This window comes from Poecilia formosa, unplaced genomic scaffold (assembly GCF_000485575.1).
Source record: "Poecilia formosa unplaced genomic scaffold, Poecilia_formosa-5.1.2 Scaffold129, whole genome shotgun sequence".
Taxonomy (NCBI): Eukaryota; Metazoa; Chordata; class Actinopteri; order Cyprinodontiformes; family Poeciliidae; genus Poecilia; species Poecilia formosa.
The window spans coordinates 29,160-46,844 of NW_006800068.1; the positions used below are offsets into that span (position 1 = coordinate 29,160).

The 17,685-nt window shown below is 35.0% G+C and overlaps 2 protein-coding genes across 5 annotated transcripts in view; both read left to right on the forward strand.

The window, feature by feature from the left end:
• The first annotated feature begins 1,645 nt into the window (after window positions 1-1,645).
• LOC103144554 (transmembrane protein 230-like) lies at window positions 1,646-11,774 on the forward strand. 2 transcript variants are annotated; one of them, XM_016676180.1, is made up of 4 exons: window positions 1,646-1,740; window positions 7,875-7,989; window positions 8,771-8,893; window positions 11,113-11,774. In XM_016676180.1, exons 2-4 carry the CDS (start codon window positions 7,909-7,911, stop codon window positions 11,251-11,253), a joined length of 345 nt encoding a protein of 114 aa, XP_016531666.1. In that variant the 5' UTR covers window positions 1,646-1,740; window positions 7,875-7,908; the 3' UTR covers window positions 11,254-11,774. The 2 variants fall into 2 exon arrangements, with proteins under 2 accessions (XP_016531666.1, XP_007561661.1); XM_007561599.2 differs by lacking the exon at window positions 1,646-1,740 and adding an exon at window positions 5,860-6,008.
• Window positions 11,775-12,958: 1,184 nt separating this feature from the next.
• LOC103144556 (protein turtle homolog A-like) overlaps window positions 12,959-17,685 on the forward strand; it is a 55,964-nt gene continuing 51,237 nt past the window's right edge. For all 3 annotated transcript variants that reach the window (XM_007561603.2, XM_016676155.1, XM_016676156.1), the window contains exon 1: window positions 12,959-13,409. The gene's annotated coding sequence lies outside the window, so the exon portion shown is untranslated. The remainder of the gene's footprint in view (window positions 13,410-17,685) is intronic.

A 17,685-nucleotide genomic window follows, 5' to 3' on the forward strand; every position in this document is an offset into this window, starting at 1 on the left:
TTATGGTATTTTAAGGACAAAAATGGCAATAATTCATTTAAGTAACAAAAAGGAACAAATCAAGTAAAAGAAAAATTTTCCAAATCAGTTTTTTCATTAAAACAAATAAATAAAATTATGACACTTGTAAGTTGTACTCTAGTAGTATTTTTACTCAAGTCAAAGTAAAAATTACTCAAGTAAGAGTAAAAAGGTGTTTGGTTCTAAGTCTACAGAGTAACTGATATAATTATCAAAGATTTAGTATTGAAAAATTACATCGTCAGACAGACCAAAATGTAAATTTGAGTGGAAATTTTGGTATCGTAAGAGCTAAAATGACAATAATTCACATAAGTAACAGAAAATAACAAAATTAGGCAAAATAAAATGTTTCCAAATCAGTTTCTTTCAAGAAAAAAGTGGAGATTTGTTGATTTTGTGTGAATTTTGCAGATTTGTGAAAAATTGGAAGGACTCGTTGGTGTAATTTGGGCCACATAAAAAGCTACAGCGTGCCAGATTTGGCCCCCGGACCTTGAGTTTGACGTTTGTGGGAAAAATCAAATTTGGAAAAATATTATTTTGTCCGATTTTGTTATTTTTTTAATTAGTTATTGTAATTTTTGTCCTTACAATACCAAAATTTCCACTTAACTTTATATTTTGATCCGTCTGATGGAGTAATTTTGAAATATTAAACGATCAGTCACTTTTTTACTTTTACTTGAGTAAGAATATGTTAATTATATGTTAATTATGCGACTCTTTGCATATTCTGCCAATGTTTCTGTTTTTTTCTGTAAAACTATGTAAATGTTTGAGGCGTCTGCCATCCGCTCCTGCATTTATTTCATGATGCTGGTGCATTTTGAAACAGTCAGGCTTAGTCATGCTCCCACGGCAAACAAGTCAACCTTTAGCAGAGTAGAATTTATTTTATCTGCATCCAGATACTAGAAAGAATAAATACCAGCCTCCAATGCTGCCGGTTATTTATCCACGAGGTTAAACTCATTGTACTTAAAGTGAAATGTGGATGTTGCATAAGAGAAACAAAGAGGATTTTTAATGCATTTTTAAGATCATGGAGAAAGCTGAACGTTATAGACACCTTCCAAAAAGAGAGGAAGCCATAAAAGCTCAGCACATTAATGGAAAGTTGAGTGGAAGGAAGAAAAATGTGCACAAACAAGAACATTTAATTTCTCTGAAAATTTACAATTATGATGGGAAAGACTGAAGACTTAGCAGTTATCCAGGATACAGGGTAAACCAAAAAAATTTATTACTAAGGAAGCTGACTGCAAACATATTAAGGGAAAGTTTAGTGGAAGGAAAAACGGTGCCACTCTGTAGAAATTAGAATATTAAAACCAATAAAAAAAGGTATTTTGTTCATCAGACAATACTCGTCTTACAGTTTAAGAAAATAAGACACCAGAGGTAGATGCTAAAGAGGCTAGGTAGTTTGTGTTATATTCAGATGTATTGATGGAAAGTTTAGTGGAGGGGAAAACTGTGCCACTCTCTAGAAACTTTAAATTTCACTTGTGACCATCTCTGGCTTCCTCTGTAACTATCTACATTTACAGTGCTGTTTTTAATGTAAAAATGTCCATAAGCATGAGTCGCCTAAACAGTTTTTTATTTCTGTATTTTTCAGGGAAGGTTTTCTGTTTCAGGGCTCAGAAGAAAATATTGAACTCTGGTTGATGAGAGGAATCCTGAAGAACATCAACTATTATTGAGCAAAACCAGGTCGGTATTTCTCTGCAGCTCACCGTGAGCGAATCTGAAAGCCTGGAAATACAAAATAAATCTTCTGTGAAACTCAGACCGACTTTAACAAGAATTTATTCCCCGCAGAAATCAGATAAACTCGGTTTCCCCACAGCCTTTCAATATTTCCTCTGGTGTACATCAGTGTGCTTATCCAATGATAAAAATACACTTTTTTATCTTTTAAATTTAACTTTTATTTACACAGAATGCAAGTTTGTGTTTTTCAGTGTTTAAATTATTGTCAGCATTAATTTAACTCATGTGAAGGTTGTAAACTTTTGAACTTTCATTTCTAAGTTAAAGAACTTAATTACCAATATTGCAAATGAAATTATTTTCTGCTTTATCGTGCAACCAAACAAACAATCTGTTCCAATCTGACAGAAAAGAAAGAGGAAAAAAGAAGGAAGAAAATGGGGGGAAAAGAAGGAAAAATATTTTTTTAGCAAAATATTTATTTGTATAATAATTTAACAAGACACTATTAAATACATAATCGGGACATACTTAATAAATAAATAATTATTTAGGAAAAAGAAAAAATGGAAATAGTAGGAAGAGGAAAAAAGGAATAAAACTGGAAAAAAGGAGGGAAAACAGAAGGAAAAAGAAATAAGGGAAAAATGAAAAGGAGAAAATGGGGAAAATGGAAAAACCGAAGGAAAAGAAGACAAGAGAAGAAAAGAAGGAAAATAGGCAGAAAAGGAAAATAGGGAAAAAGAAGTAAAAAGAAAAAAGGGAAAATGGAAGGAAAAAGAAAAATGGGGACAAATAAAAAAGAAAATAGTAAAATATGGGTTGGGGAGCCATTTTACACATTTTTAATATAAAATAATCAATCGAGCTTATTTGTCCAGCAGACTTCAGCAACAATTCAAAATGCCTTCCATCATAAAAACACAGAAATTCTCCTGGACGTTCAAGCCGACCTGCGCGGCGCTTCGGTGTTTTCCTCCCTGCAGAGACACGGCTAAATGTGTTCCAGAGAGATTATGTCGATCCTAATTTAATTCCCTGAGATGGAAACGTCTCTGGAGAGACGTGAGGGAGCATCTACAGTATTATTTAACCTGCTGAATTAAAGCGTACTATGTACCCAATTATTCAACAAATGCATTTAGAGATGAGCCAAACAGGATTTGAAATCAGCCCTTTGGTTTCATTAACGTGTAAAGACTCTGGGGTTTGCTAAAAACAGAAGTAAGTGAGAAGGAAATGAAGTGGAAACGATGCTTAAAGCCAGACGCTAATGGCTGGGATTTATCTCCAGCCTCCTCAGGACTGTATTAAACTCTGCAAACAGAGGGATTATGTTCATGCTAGCAAGCCAGAGCCATTCTTTCTCATCTTACACTGCAAAACATTAAAGTATTAAACTAATCTGTTTGCATGGAGTAAATATTAAGCTTTCAGATTTGTCATTCTCACTCATCTTTTTACATGGAAACACTTCAGTTTTAAAGACAGGCTGCCGAAATGTTTGTTGTTCAACACAGAAAATGGTTGAAATGAGTGAAAAAGCAACAAGACAAAATAGAATATTCAGAAAGTTTGGAAAACCAGTTTTAAAATCTCAAGAAATTAGGGTTGACTCAAGACTTTTACTGTGTATTTATGAAAATAAAATAACTTAACCATAGTTTAATTACCTCCATTTTTCTTCCAATCTAATCCAAACAGTTTAGTTTTTGCTGATGAAAAGGAAGATGTTCATTTTTGGGAATATTGTTTTTTGTCTCCCTGAGGTATTTTGTATGTCTAAAACAATCAGTTTTGGCCTCATTTGGCTTCTTTATTCTTTACCACTCATCTGTAAATGGCAGATTTTTGGAGTTGTCATTTCATCATGTTTCCTCCCATTCGTCCAGATGAGTTCATCCAGTTTAGGTCAAATCTCATTTCCTGGACGGAGAAATCCTGCAGACCTCTCATAGAAGTGTTTGTTCTACTTCATATTGGGTTACAAGGCTCTAACATGATCTCTGACATCTAAAATGAGACCAAGAGACACTCAGATAAATGAAAAACTGTTGGGAACTCAGCAGTCCGGCTCTCCGAGGTGAGCCGAGTTTCCTGCCAGCCCTCCCACAGCGAGAGGAGCCTTTCTGCCTCACAGAGGTTTTTATTTTTAACCGCCACAGCAGCAGGAGCTCAGGTTTTGTCAGTGGTGAGAATAGGACCTTGTTAGCCATTTGATATTTCCCATAAAAGCAAATGCGGCTTGGAAGAAATGCAGGGATTTGATTCCAGCAGCCACTTTTTAGGGAACAGAAGCCAGAATCTGTTACCATGAAATCATATATTGATGCCTTAGTGGGGCAGTATTATGTAAAGTTGACTTCTTTGAGCTTTACATCATATCATAATGTAAAAAAAAAACCTGGAGAATTGCTTTGATTCTTTCATGCTTGTTTGAGAAATCATTTAATCTCCATGGCAACCATTCAGCTGTACAAAACGCCTGGTTGGACCTAGCTCCGCCTTCGAGACGCAGCTCCTCCTCAGAGCTGCAGTTTCTAAGCCATAACGTCCAAACTCATCTCCTTCAAACTAGCCAGCAGCAATTAGCAAACACCTGGTGGAACTGCTGAGCTCATTTAATGAGCTACTTCTCTGTGAAACGCTGGTAAAAATGATGTTAAAAGAGGCAGAGTTTCAGGAAGAGCAGGAGCTTCTTACAGAGACAGAGGCCCAATTTCAAGGCGTTAATTTACAAGGTAAATTTTCTTTTAAGTTAAATTTTATACATAGCATTTTTATAACAACTGAAGGTAACTTAGTCACTTAATTGTGCTATAAAATGGCATTATCTGTCTGGAAAACACATGATACTGCCCCTTTAAGAGGTTCAGTTCATTTAATTGCATCTGTTTTATTAATTGTAACAGCTGGGATATTAAATAACAGCTATCAGCTCGTAATTCAGTAATAGGATTACTAAACATAGACTATCATGTCTCATAAATCCTCAGCTGTGCAGATGAGTCTGATTTACTATAGAAACAAAGGATGTTGCTGACATGCAGTTTGGAGTCTGCAACTTTCTTCATTCCTGCAGTAGTGATGGTCAAAGCTTTTAACATTATTTTTATTTTTTCTGTTTGTGGTTCTCACAATGATTAAAGTGTTGCTGCTTTAACTGTGTCGCCTTATTTATGACGGTAAGGAGTTTGTGTCTGAGTGCTGTTCGTTGTTATGGGACGTCCTTGGTTTCCTGCCATGTGCAGAGACAGACGGTAAATTTTAGATTGTTCCCTGCAGTCGGATTGGGAGGCTTGTTCATGGAACAAAAGTCAGCATGTTGTTTTCAAGGATGCAGTAGAAGTGTCTCAGTAAACAACGCTTTAAGCTAAATGAACTATCATTTTTCCATATATTCATCCGTCAGCAGATAAGTAAATTTACTACCTTCGTCTGACATTAAATGACACTTAAATGTTCCTGTTTTAGTAATGTTTATATTCAGAAAATAACATCCAACTCAACTAAGTCAACATGTCCCCATTCAAAGTCCAAAAGCCAGTCAGAAATGCTAGTTAAAGAAGCTAATATTGCTAACACCATAAGCTAATATAAAATATTTTTCTCACTATTTTGAAGTAAATCTATGGCAACAAGTGTACTAAAAAAATGACTTAATTTCTGCAAAAAATATCTGAGACATTTTTCAGAAAATACAAAGACATTTATGGGTTTCAAAAGTTAAAACATTTGCTAGAAAAATCTCAGAAATTTTGAGATTTAACTAAAAAAACGTGAAATTTTCTGAGTTGCAAAAGTTTACAATTTTAGACTTTTGAACCTCAGAAAACTTACAAAACTCGAAAATAACGGTAATAACGGTACAATTTACAGGACCGTACATTACGGTACACTTTACCGTACTTTACGGTATTTATATTCAGCTGTTCATCCACGTGTATAGTTTATGTAGTGGCAATATTTAACCTTAAAAGACATTTATTCAAAAATAAATCTCAAAAATTGCGTTTTATTTACAACAACACTGTATTGATGATAATTATCTTTCTAGAAATTAATTACAGATTACTTTAATTGATTTCTTCCTCTTTAAATCACGGCTCGACGTAACCGCGACCAGGCAAGAAACAGACGGGATTTGCGTGTGCGCATGCGCCGTGAAGGAAAAACAAGGAAGTTTTTCCCTCAATGGAAACGCAGTGGATGGGACAGAACTTATCAACAGAGTGAGGCTAATTGGGTTTGTTCTGCCTCATGTAAAGGTAAGAGAGTCAGCGGCGAAACTAGAGGAGCCGTGTTCGTCTATTTTTGTACTTCGTTTTTTTCTCCCAGCATAACTTGTTGGAGGCTAATGCTTGAGCTAATTAGGCAGCTAAAACGCTAAACTCAACCAAGAGCCTTTTAATTGAGCGAATATCCCTTCATAAATTAGCTAAGCGTTTTAAAAATGCTCCTAATTTAGTATTAGGAGACCCGGACGCCTTTAAAAATATCCTCAGTTTAACGACTGATTAAACTTGTATTAAAAATCTCATCTTATACTAATACGTCCTTTTCAGACGAGTTGCAATTTAAAGCTGCTACTCAGATTTATTAATATAACCAATAACATTTACTTTAGCTTCAGCTCCTACCTGTCAAACCTGCCTTATTCAGTTTTCCTGCTAGTTTTATTGTAATTATTTGAGCAAGAAATAAACTAACTTCACAACAACAGGCTTTAACGATGACATCACAAAAGACACAAGGCAGCTAATCCCCTTATTAGTGGTCTTAGTAAGTTAGAAAAGAATGAACAACTCCGTTTTTAGTATTAAAAACTCACAAAGATGTAACTTTGACAACATGCAAACACAAGTTGAGAATATTTTCAATCCATTAGGTATAAACTAGATCCCTGCTCCTCCATTCAGACGAATAAATGGAGTCCTAGATATTTCTGTAGACACCTAGGAGGGTTACTTTTTCTCTCCTGCTTACATCCTGGCCTTTTCCAGGATGTTTTTTTTTAACATTTAATATGTTGCTCATGTCTGGGTTTTTTTTCTTTTTTAGCAAAGTGTTTTTCAAGGATTTCAGCTCAACAGCTTCAGAAAGTTTTATTATGGCACTTCTTTAACTGCAGTTTCCTTTGCAGCCTTGAAAAGTGTGAAGTTTGTCTAGTGAAAGTAAACAGTCTTTCATTTTATTTAAACAGCTTCTAGAAGTTTTTATATTTGCCAAAAAGATTAAACTATTAAATGTTTCCACACTTTCTCTTCTATCCAGTTATTTTTGGAAGTGAAAAGCTTGAATTTTGTGAAATAATTTCTACAATTGTGTAAACCACCCTAACAAGGTGCATATTTACAAAACAATTAGCAATGAGTTAACTTAGCGTCTCCAACTTGGTTTAAATATGTTTATTAGGGTAAACACTTTACAAACTATTAAAATCCAAATGCATTATTCACCTTTTCAAGTTTTTGGGAACCCAGAGCTTGTTCCAGATTCTCTTCCTTTTTCTTTTTACTTCAATAGAAAATTAGGATTTTATAGAAACACGTTTCAATAAGGTTATTTTTAATCTGAAAAAAAAAAAACTTTCGATCTGTTCATATTTAGAGTTTAGATGAATGTTTTAGTTGTCATTGTCTTGTTTTCCTGAGAACCTAAATAAATATGGAAAGCAGTAAATGACTATTTAGATAAGGAATTATTGTTAACTGAATTTCATAATAAAAAAGTTTAAAACATTGAAAAGGAAAATCTGTAAAAACCTCCCTTGTAAATCGATTGCTACGTTCATGTTAAAGCTTTGTTTAGGAAGAGTTTGCACCTTTTTTTCACTCAAATTTCTGGAGTTCTCCGTTAAATTTTTTCTGGTTTAAAAAATTAAAGTTTTAAAAGTTAAACTTTAATGAGGTGGATGGTGGAATGCAACCATTAAGCAATGGGAGATAAACCTTTTAAATACAGATCTACTTCCTGATTTATCCACACCTGGATGTTACTAAACTACTACTGAACTTTTCCAGACTATATATTGACCTTGTTCACTTGCCAGTTTTCTGTTTGGATTAATCACAACTTGTATAAAAAGCTGTAAATGATTCGGACTACCAGCCTGCGATTCTCTCCCCAAACAGCTGTTATGCTACGCTAACAGCAGCTGGAAGCAACATGTTGACAGCTGGATTATCCAACAACAAGGTCAAGTATTCCCGACTGGCAGCTGATGACGATGGCTACATCGACCTGCAGGTCAGCGCCTCATCGATACGTTTTTAATATTTTTATTGATTGATTATGCAGTTAGAATTAACACTGATCCACTTATTTCCCTTCTGATACCGATATCTGAGGATTAATATCGTCTGATACCGAACAGACACAGAAAAACAGCCTTTAATTGACTTAAAACGTCTCTTTTTTCTTTACTTAAATGTATTGAATTACAAATTTATTTGATAACTTCACTAATTTGGTCAAATGTCTAAAAGCAACTTTAATTTATTCAGTCAGTGCAATTAGGAGTATAACAGCCAGTGAAAATAAATAATAAAAAACTGAATGTGACAAAATCAATAAGTTGATACCCGATATATCGGCACTAACATCGATATTGGCTGATATTAGTCATTTTTTAGCATATCGGTATCGGCTCACAAAATAAAACTGAGATTCATTTCCATCTTGTTGCTGTTTTTCCCCGAAGATGTCAAAACGATAAATATATCGATAAATAATGGGTATGTGTAATAAAAGCAATATTAATATCAAATATTGGTATTGGCCAAAATATTGGTATCGGTGCATTCCTAAAATAAATTTCAACAAACTTGTATTAAATGGTTCAGAAAGTGTAATTATAAATTATAAATACAATGTAAAATAAATAACAAAGCACAGAATCAGAACAAATACAGATATTGATGTTGGATATCAACTTTAAGTGTAAAATGTTTAATTGAATTGGTTCCAAATTATGATGATTGGAAATCTTTCTTGTTTTACTGCATAATAAAATTTGCTGTGTTACTAGTTCAAGAAGAGTCCACCAAAGATCCCTTACAAGGCGATTGGCGTGGCAGTAATCTTGTTCCTGATTGGCTCCCTGCTGATCATTTTGGGAGCCCTGTTTCTGGCCGGGATCATCAATGTCGAGGTGAGTTTGAAGTTTCTTCTTCAGAGATTCTGCTCAAGAAATTGAAGTTTTTCACACTTAAAGTTAGGAAATTATGCATTTTTAGCTCTGGTTCAGTTTATTTTTGTAGCATGTTTATGCCTGCATGATTTTTATGGTCAATATTTGCCTAAAAATGGTCAAAAATGTTTGTTAAAGCAACTATAGTACAAAGAAGAACCACAAAAGACCTTCAGAAATTATTTAAATAAAATTATAATTACATGCACTCGTTAAATGAAACATATTAGATGTTTTAAAAAAATTATTAAATACAATAATCAAATAGTTAAATGTAAAAATAGTTCATGAAATGAACTATGAATATACATTTTACAGAAAACCAAATAATTGTATTTTTTATCATTACAGTCCAGTGATCTGTGCAGGTTGCTGCTTGTAGCAAGGAGGAATATTAAATAACAAAATTTTATTTTAAAACATTTTTATTTAATTTTGCAGTATAATAAATTCAGGTTTAAATACGTAAATATTTAACACATTATTTATTGAATTGTTGCACTTGTGGCCCTTAATACAACAGAGAAGAGTGAAATAATTAAAATACGCTCTTAATGATATTAAAATATGACAATCCTTAACATATCTATTATCAGATTAAGAAATTATTTAAATATTTTACATTTTATATGGATTTTTATTGGATTGTGACCATCTAGTGAAAGTAAAGAGTATTTTATTTAAACAGCTTTGTGGACTAAATAAAGTAGCAAGTCAGGCAGCCTAAGCTGCACATGAACTGTTATTATTATTTATGCCACTTGGTGCTACAGATATTTTTACCGTATCGTAGCAGGAAAAGCCCAAGTGGAGCAGCACCTGCTGACTTGGTCCCATTACTCGACCCGGTGAGCTGTGAAACCTGAGGATGCTGCAGCCGCCTCACCTGCAGGAAACATGGCTGCTTCCAGTCTGATAATTAGAGCCGTCAAGATGACTGCCACCAGTGACGTCTGCCTCCGTTTTGGACAAACGCTGAAAATAGACACTTCAAAGCTGCAGCTAAAACAACCAAACCTCAGACTGGACAAAGAAAAGCTTCACTGATTGTAACAAAAATGACAGAAATACATTTATATTTCAGGATTTGACTAATATTTAAATTAGACATAAGTTGCTCCTTCAGCTTTTTGCCTGCCTCACTCACTCACTCACTCACTCACTCACTCACTCACTCACTCACTCACTCACTCACTCACTCACTCACTCACTCACTCACATAGTAAGTCAGTCACTAACTCATTCAGTTGTTCACTAACTCACTAACTCGTTTACTTATACTCAGTAAGTCACTCATTTATTTATCTCTCTGTAACTCACTCAATTACAGACTCACTCAGCTACTAACTTCTAACTCCCATTCACTCTCTCACTCTCTTAATAACTCACTCACTCTGTAACTCATTCAGTTGTTCACTAACTCATCACTCGCAGACTCACTAAGTTACTAACTCACCAACACCTTCACTCATATTTACTCGCTCACACTCACTAAGTAACTTGGTAGCTTGCTAATTCACTCACTACTAACATACTAATGCTCTCACTCACTCACTCACTCACTCACTCACTCACTCACTCAGTAACTTGGTTGTTCGCTAATTCACTAGCTGACTCACTAACTTGCTCCAAGTTTTAATTTCTTTAAAAAAGCGAGTAAAGGAAGTTAATCCACCTGCATCAGACTACAGGATTACAGTTAGTTATGCAGCAGTTCTGTTTGGCGAAAAGTTGTCAGAGCTGATTGATGAATGAGTTTGGTTTTATCTTTTTATTTTTATTAATCTCAATTGCCGTTTTTGAACAGCCAGGAAAGAGTTTATCTACCAAACGAGGTCAATTTCTTTGTTTTTAGACAGAAAAATTAAAGATGTGGAGTTAAATTTCTGCAGTGCGGCTTTAGTTCTGCACCAACACAGAAAAGCAGATTGTTTTAAAGCCTTGATGCTGCAGTGATGCTGCAGTGCAGCTCTGGAAACCAGCAAGCACGCCGACCTGCACCGACTCGGTGCACGATGCTGCCATCTGGTGGTGGAGTCCAGCGCTGCACCCTGACTGACTCATGGTTTACATAAAAGCAAAGCCTCCTGCTGTGCTTCTGATTCACGTTTACCTCCCTTGCTTTTTCATTTTCACCCTCACTGTTTGATGTTTGTTTATTTTTTTTGTTTTGCTCCCAGAATCCTGACTGCACCATCCCCGTCATCGTCATAGGCCTCCTGGTCTTCCTGCCCGGCTTTTACCACCTCAGGATCGCCTACTACGCCGCCAAGGGTTACCGCGGTTACTCCTACGATGACATCCCGGACTTCGGCGACTGACCCGAGCGAATGTTTCCTCTCTGAATCGAATGTAGCAGAACGAACGGAGCGGTGGAGGCCGACATGATGGAGCTTTGCTGAAATGTTGCAGAAATGTATAACTGTGAGATGTTTCTTCTTTGCTCTGTTTGCTCTTGTTTCTTCTTCGCTTTATTAGCCTCCACGCCGAAGCACGACCGACCTCAGAGACTCCAGCTGCTTTATTAGCAGCAGAGGAAGCTGGCCTGCAAAAACGCGACACAGAAATCATAATGTGTTTCTTATTTACCGTCGCTCCAAGGTGGCTGCAGCTCCATACTCGCATCCTTACTGGTTCTTCTGGGACGGAGTGTTTGCATTATAATCCAAAGTAGATTTTTTATGGTGTAGGTATATTTTTTAAAGTGTTTGTACTCTTGCTCTGTGTTTAGAACGTTTAAAATCAGTGTTTCCTTTTGTTATGCTGGAGCGACAATAAAGAATGTTTTGACGTTGCTGCAATGAAGCAGAAAATAAAATATTGGGGTGTTTATTAAATGTTACGTGTTTTGAACTTGTCAAAAATGTTAACAAATGTGGTTTATTTAAGGTTTTAATCAAAGCTGCAATAGCATGTTAGGGCAATTATAGATGAGGAGGAAACGGGAGTACATTTCTACCAAAAAGATCTGAGATGTTCTAGAAAAATCAAGTTTGAAAATTGGACAATTTGCTAGAAAAAAATTTTAAGATTAATTTCAGAAATATTTGAGAAAAAAATTTTGGGAATTTTGGAGTTTTTTTTTTTCCTAGAACATTTCTGAGGTTAATTAAAAAAATTATTTCCTTTTTGGCTTTTCAAATTCTGAAAATTTTCTTGATTTTTTTCCAAAAAAGTTTGAAATTATTCTCAGAATATCAGAAATTTCCTCTTTTTTTTATATGTCTATACAATGGCCACATAGTACACTGCTTTACTTGATATTAGTATTGCTAATAATATTATATTCCCTTATATAAAAATATATATTCTGTCCTAATATTACTAACATGATGTTAAATTATGTTGAAAAGTAATTTGTCAGGGTTTTTTTCTATTAACTTAATTTGGAGTTATTTATAATGCAAAATGTATGTAACATTTTATTTTAATCTTAAAAATACAAATGGATGTTGGTATTTTAATTAAATACCAAGTTAATTAAATTGGTATTTAATTAAATTAAACAAATTGGTAGAAAATGTAGAAAAACTTTCTTTGTTGTGTCCGATTGCATAGTTTTATATCAGATGTTCTGATCCGTTAATGTTTTTGTCACCTTTTTAACAAAAGCTTTTTCATTCTTAATTATCTGGAGCTACTTTTTACTTTAACTTGATTAAAAAATATGTTGAAGTATTATTTTTCATTCACTTTATAGTTAATTTCACACTAAAAATAGACAAAACATTGTTTTTCTCACTGACATGAAGTCAGACTCATTTTTTAAACTTTTTATGCCAGCTAAGATAACCAGAATTGTTTGAGTTTGCTAAATCTTGGAATATTGTTTGCATTTTTTTTTTTTTTAGATTTAACAAACAAGCGAAAGAAAGTTTAATTTTGTGACAAAATGGGGGGAAATTGTTTGAATTTCCCCGCACAGTTCTCCCAAAATGTGTGAATAGTTTCTCAATATGAAAAGAAACGTGTTTTAGAAAAACTGCTGATATTTGTGACATTTTTCTTCATGATTTTTAACGGAAGCCCAACAGTTTGGCCTCCCGCAGGTAAAGGGCGCCCTCTGGTGGCTGCAGCTGAGACGGACGTCATCAGGGGATTGGAAATGGAAAACGTGTCAGCTTTAACAAACAAACCCTGGATTTAAAATTCAGGAGCTTCCAGAGTTGGGATGTGCTCTCTGGTCACGATGATGATGATGATGAGTTGGGCTGAACAAGGAAGCAGCAGCAGCGGTGGGAGGGACGGCGAGGTAAGAGGAGAGGCGTCACCTGTACGTGAAACGAACACCTGTTGCCCGGTGGGCTCTTAAAGACGCACAAGAAAAGGTTCGTGTTACACCTGGGGATCCTGGTGGTTTTTGTCGCTTAAAGGAACAAAACCTCCATTCTACTCGGTTTCAAACTGTCGCTTCAGTTGGACTGGAGGGAACATGTAGAGGATTTATTTTTAAAGGGAATCCACCAGCGAACCACAGGTAAGGTTAAAAACACGATCAAAAGTGTTTAAATGTTGATAATTTAACCCTATTGAGCTGTGTGTGACTATTTAAACTAAACTAATGAACTTTCTATGGGTTATAATGTTAGAAGAGACTTTTATATTGATATTTTTGGTTTAAATACACAAACCTCCTGTTTTTTTCTCCTTTACTAACTTGGTTAGCACTTTGAACTCATAAAGGCAAGATAAGGTGCCTGATTACTGATAAGCTGGAACATAATATCAACTCTTTCCAAATGGTTACAAAGAAATGTCGAACGAGTCGTAGCTAGTTAGCATTTAACGTTGGGCGAACGTTCGGACGTTAGCTAGACGTTAGCTTGATATTCTTCGATTGTTTAATGGTACGGGTGGGCGATGTGGACGTTTTATCGCGATATTTTGTGGTACTGTTGTGATAAAAGGTAAACGACACTATTTCTTTTTAAACTAAAAAAAAAATAGTGAATGCATGACGACAATGGTACCTCACAAACATAAATACTGCTCTTAAAAATGTATACTAATTTGTAATTGGCTTCTTTAGAACGCCATAAAGAAGTGTGATATGTCACTAAAATGTATTTAATCATATTTATTTGTCCGAATAAATTCGTCCGAAAGTTGGGCGGACATTAGCTAGATGCTAGCTTGATATTATTCGATTGTTTAATGGCATGGGTGGGCGAAATTTATCACGATAAATTATAAGCGACGCGATAAATGCCTACCCCATTTATTGGTACAGTATTTCATTTTGACATCTGTCTGAATGTTGTCTGCTAACAAAATGACTTTAACTCCACTTTACCAAATGACATTGTCAGTGAAACTTTTATTTGAAAAGTTTAAGTGGTATAGAGCATTCATTTTAATTCGTGGGATGTCATAAGACAATAATTAAATATAAAGGAAAAGTCAGCATTTTATAACAATAATGCTTTGTATCAGAGCTAGGCTAATTAACTCTACTTGCATATATTTTTTTTAAATTAAGTAATAAGCATCCATCAGCCCATTTAATTAAATATTTTTAAAATAATATCAGATGGACAAAAATATGTAATTTAACACAAACAATCTGTGAAGTGCCTGGAAAACACTACATTTAATTACTATCATTTAACTACCTAGACATATATTTTACAGTGTTTAACTATGGTTTTATCAGGGGCTGAAACCTTTATGATGTGTTATTTGGACTTTCTGATAAACTGAACTATAAATTGTTCAATATAAAAGTTTTTTAGGTAGCAAACTTTCAAAGTAAATGCATATAAACAAAAGGTGCTTTTGGGAGATTTTTGCTTCCCAAATAAAAAAAATGTTTGCATTAATATGTATTTGTCTGTAGTGTTTAGTCTATCTTCATTTATCTTCATTTTCCAGTGTTAATTGGCAAAAATATCCATAAAGTCCCCAGATGAGCCCCGTTTAATGATTTCAGAAACCCTCTTGTCGGTTTTTATCGAGCCTCTTGACGCACCAGCTGGGCTCCCGGTTTAATGGATAATTTTTCCCTCTCACCAAGTTTACGTCATCAGAAAAACGAACTCAGTGGAAATTAATTAACCTGAGAAGGAGAAGAGCCCGTATGGTGCCTCTTGATCTGCAGCAGTACCATAAACACTTCATTTTGACAACGAAAGGAGACTGAAGTGGAATTAAATCACCAATATAATAAAGGTCACATCAGCCCATTAGCTGCTGGTGTCAAAATATTGACAGGAGCTCTTTTAAAACCTTGAGAAACTGGAATTAAGGATTTTATAAAAGCCTCACCTTGCTTCTTGGGCTATAAAACATGGCTGTTCAAATATTATTTATACAGAAAAAATGTAGTTTTAGGCATTAGCAAAGCTTTGCAGAGATGAGCTTGTGGCCTTGAGCAGTTTCATTTTTCAGTTCTCAGGATCTAAAGAAGGCGGCTCTGACTTTAAATTAAAACCAATTAATTTTTGGGTTTCTTCTCAAACACCCTTTGGCTGAAATATTAAAATCCTAATTGTAATAATCTCTTAATATTTCATGCAACAACTTTGCCTTGAATCAGTTCTGAGGTGAGTTTTGCAATGCAGATCAACAGAAAGACAATTATTTTATTCAAATGATGAGATACTGTTGTTGTCTGCGCAATACAAATGGCAAAAAGCAAATTTGTTTGTCATAAAAACAATCATTAAGGCCAAAATCGTTGATTTTAGCTTAATCAGACATAGGGAGGGGCATTTATGATTTATCATTTATCGTGATATGCTACTTATAAGAATTTTGACTTATAGTTGCCATGATGAATTTCAGTTAATATTTACACTGCAAAAACACAAAATCTTACCAAGTATTTTTGTCTAGTTTCTAATTTTGTCTTATTACAATTGAAATAAGACAAAACTAACTTACAAGTAACTTCAGCTTGTTTTAAGTAAATAATTCCTTAATTTTGATGAAAAAGTACTTATTCCTTTGGCAGATTATTTCACAAATGAGAAAAATTTCTTGTTATAAGTGAAATAATCTGCCAATGGAACTAGAACTGGGTTGCTAGGCAACTATCTGGGCGTGTCTCGGGTTGCTAGGCAACGGCTCAGTGGAACATTCTTAATAGAACTAGAACTTTTGGCTCAAAACAAGCTTCTATTTCTTGCTTGTATAAGAGATTATAAGTTATTTTTGTCTTATTTCAAGTGAACTAAGATATTTTAACTAGAAACTAGTCAGAAATACTTTGATATTTTGTAATTTTTGCAGTGTAAATGCCCCCAAAACTATCCATATTATCTGGACTGTTAATTTGACTATTTTCTTCACTGTTTGTTCAAATAAAGCATCAATAAATATCAACAAATATGACTACAAGCAGTTACTGTGTGCAGCTTGATGATACAAATAAGTTTTTAATGTAACTAATGTTCTAAAGAAGCATCTTACTAATGGGAGATGTTTTCCCAAGAGCAGTATTTTAGTCACAGCCACACAGTTATCTAAAAAGATGTAATAAATAGTCACGATTTTACCTCAAAATATTGTAATAAAACTTTAAGTCCATGTCGCTCGCCCCAGACGAAGGTTGCAAATTGAAATCTGTTGTCTGCTTCTTTAAGCCGTCTTCTTGTCTGATTGGCCTTTCAGTTGATGTTGGTTCTCGACTCGTTTCACTGTGGAAAAGGACACTATGACTAGCTTTCAGATTGATTTTTGTTTTAAGGTTGTTTTAAGGTTTTAAAGGTTGATAAAGAAGACACTGTAAATGGAAAAAAATGGAGTAGCGTCAGGTTTTGTAGGATTTGTCTTTCATCTTTGGTAAAAGATCACGAACCATTTCTCCTGCTAGCGTAGTTTGCTAGCGCACAATTGTTTTGGTTGTATTTACCCAGAATGCCCTGTGCTGCAGTCCACTTCCTGCTTCACATACGCATTCAAACAGCGCCAGAGTTCACTTCAACAAACCGAGGTTTTTAAGTGGACCAAAGTTTGCTGTTTTGAGTTCGATTATGTGTTCACACCTCCCCAAACGAACCAGACTTTCTTAGCAAAACAACTAGACTCTGATTAAAGTAGCCGACCAGACGGGGTTGGTGTGATTGCACCCTTATTGCAACAGAAAAAGAGGCAATTCGTGGCCACTGTGAAGTTACAGACTGACTTTGTGACATTGGTTTGACCTCCATATTGCTGCTCTTTACTTTGTAAGCCAGGGCTTTACAGTCACTCCATCTATGGGGTCAACAAGACATTGTGGCATTCACCTTGATTCCCAGAAGAGATGCCAAATATTTGCACTCCAAGCGTTTGTATGGCCACTAAAGTGGAACCCTCTTTATTTCGCCGGTCCTATTTTCCCCCTAAGTGCACATCAAACCGAGCCAGACGGAGAGTACCCATTGTGATGGAAGGAGCGTGTTTGGATTTATAAAAACCAGCCTTTCTGACACATGTGCAACGATGGGAAAAAAAAATAAGATGTAGATTAACAGGGGCCAGGCTGAATAAAGTAAGCTCCATGGGGAAAACTCTTATCACGGTAACAAAGACGAACCGAGTTGGAGCAGGGTGAATGCCAATGAAGAGCATTTTATTTTTTATTTCTTTCTTGAGAGAGATGGCTGACAGTAGATGTTCCAACATGACATTTTACAGCCTCAAACGTTCCAGTGATGGTGAGTTTGGCAAAGAATGACATGAAACTTTAAATACAAGCTGGAATAGGAAGCTATAAAAGATGAGGGAGGAATTTCAGGCCAAATTTAAAAATGTATATTTTTGACATTTTT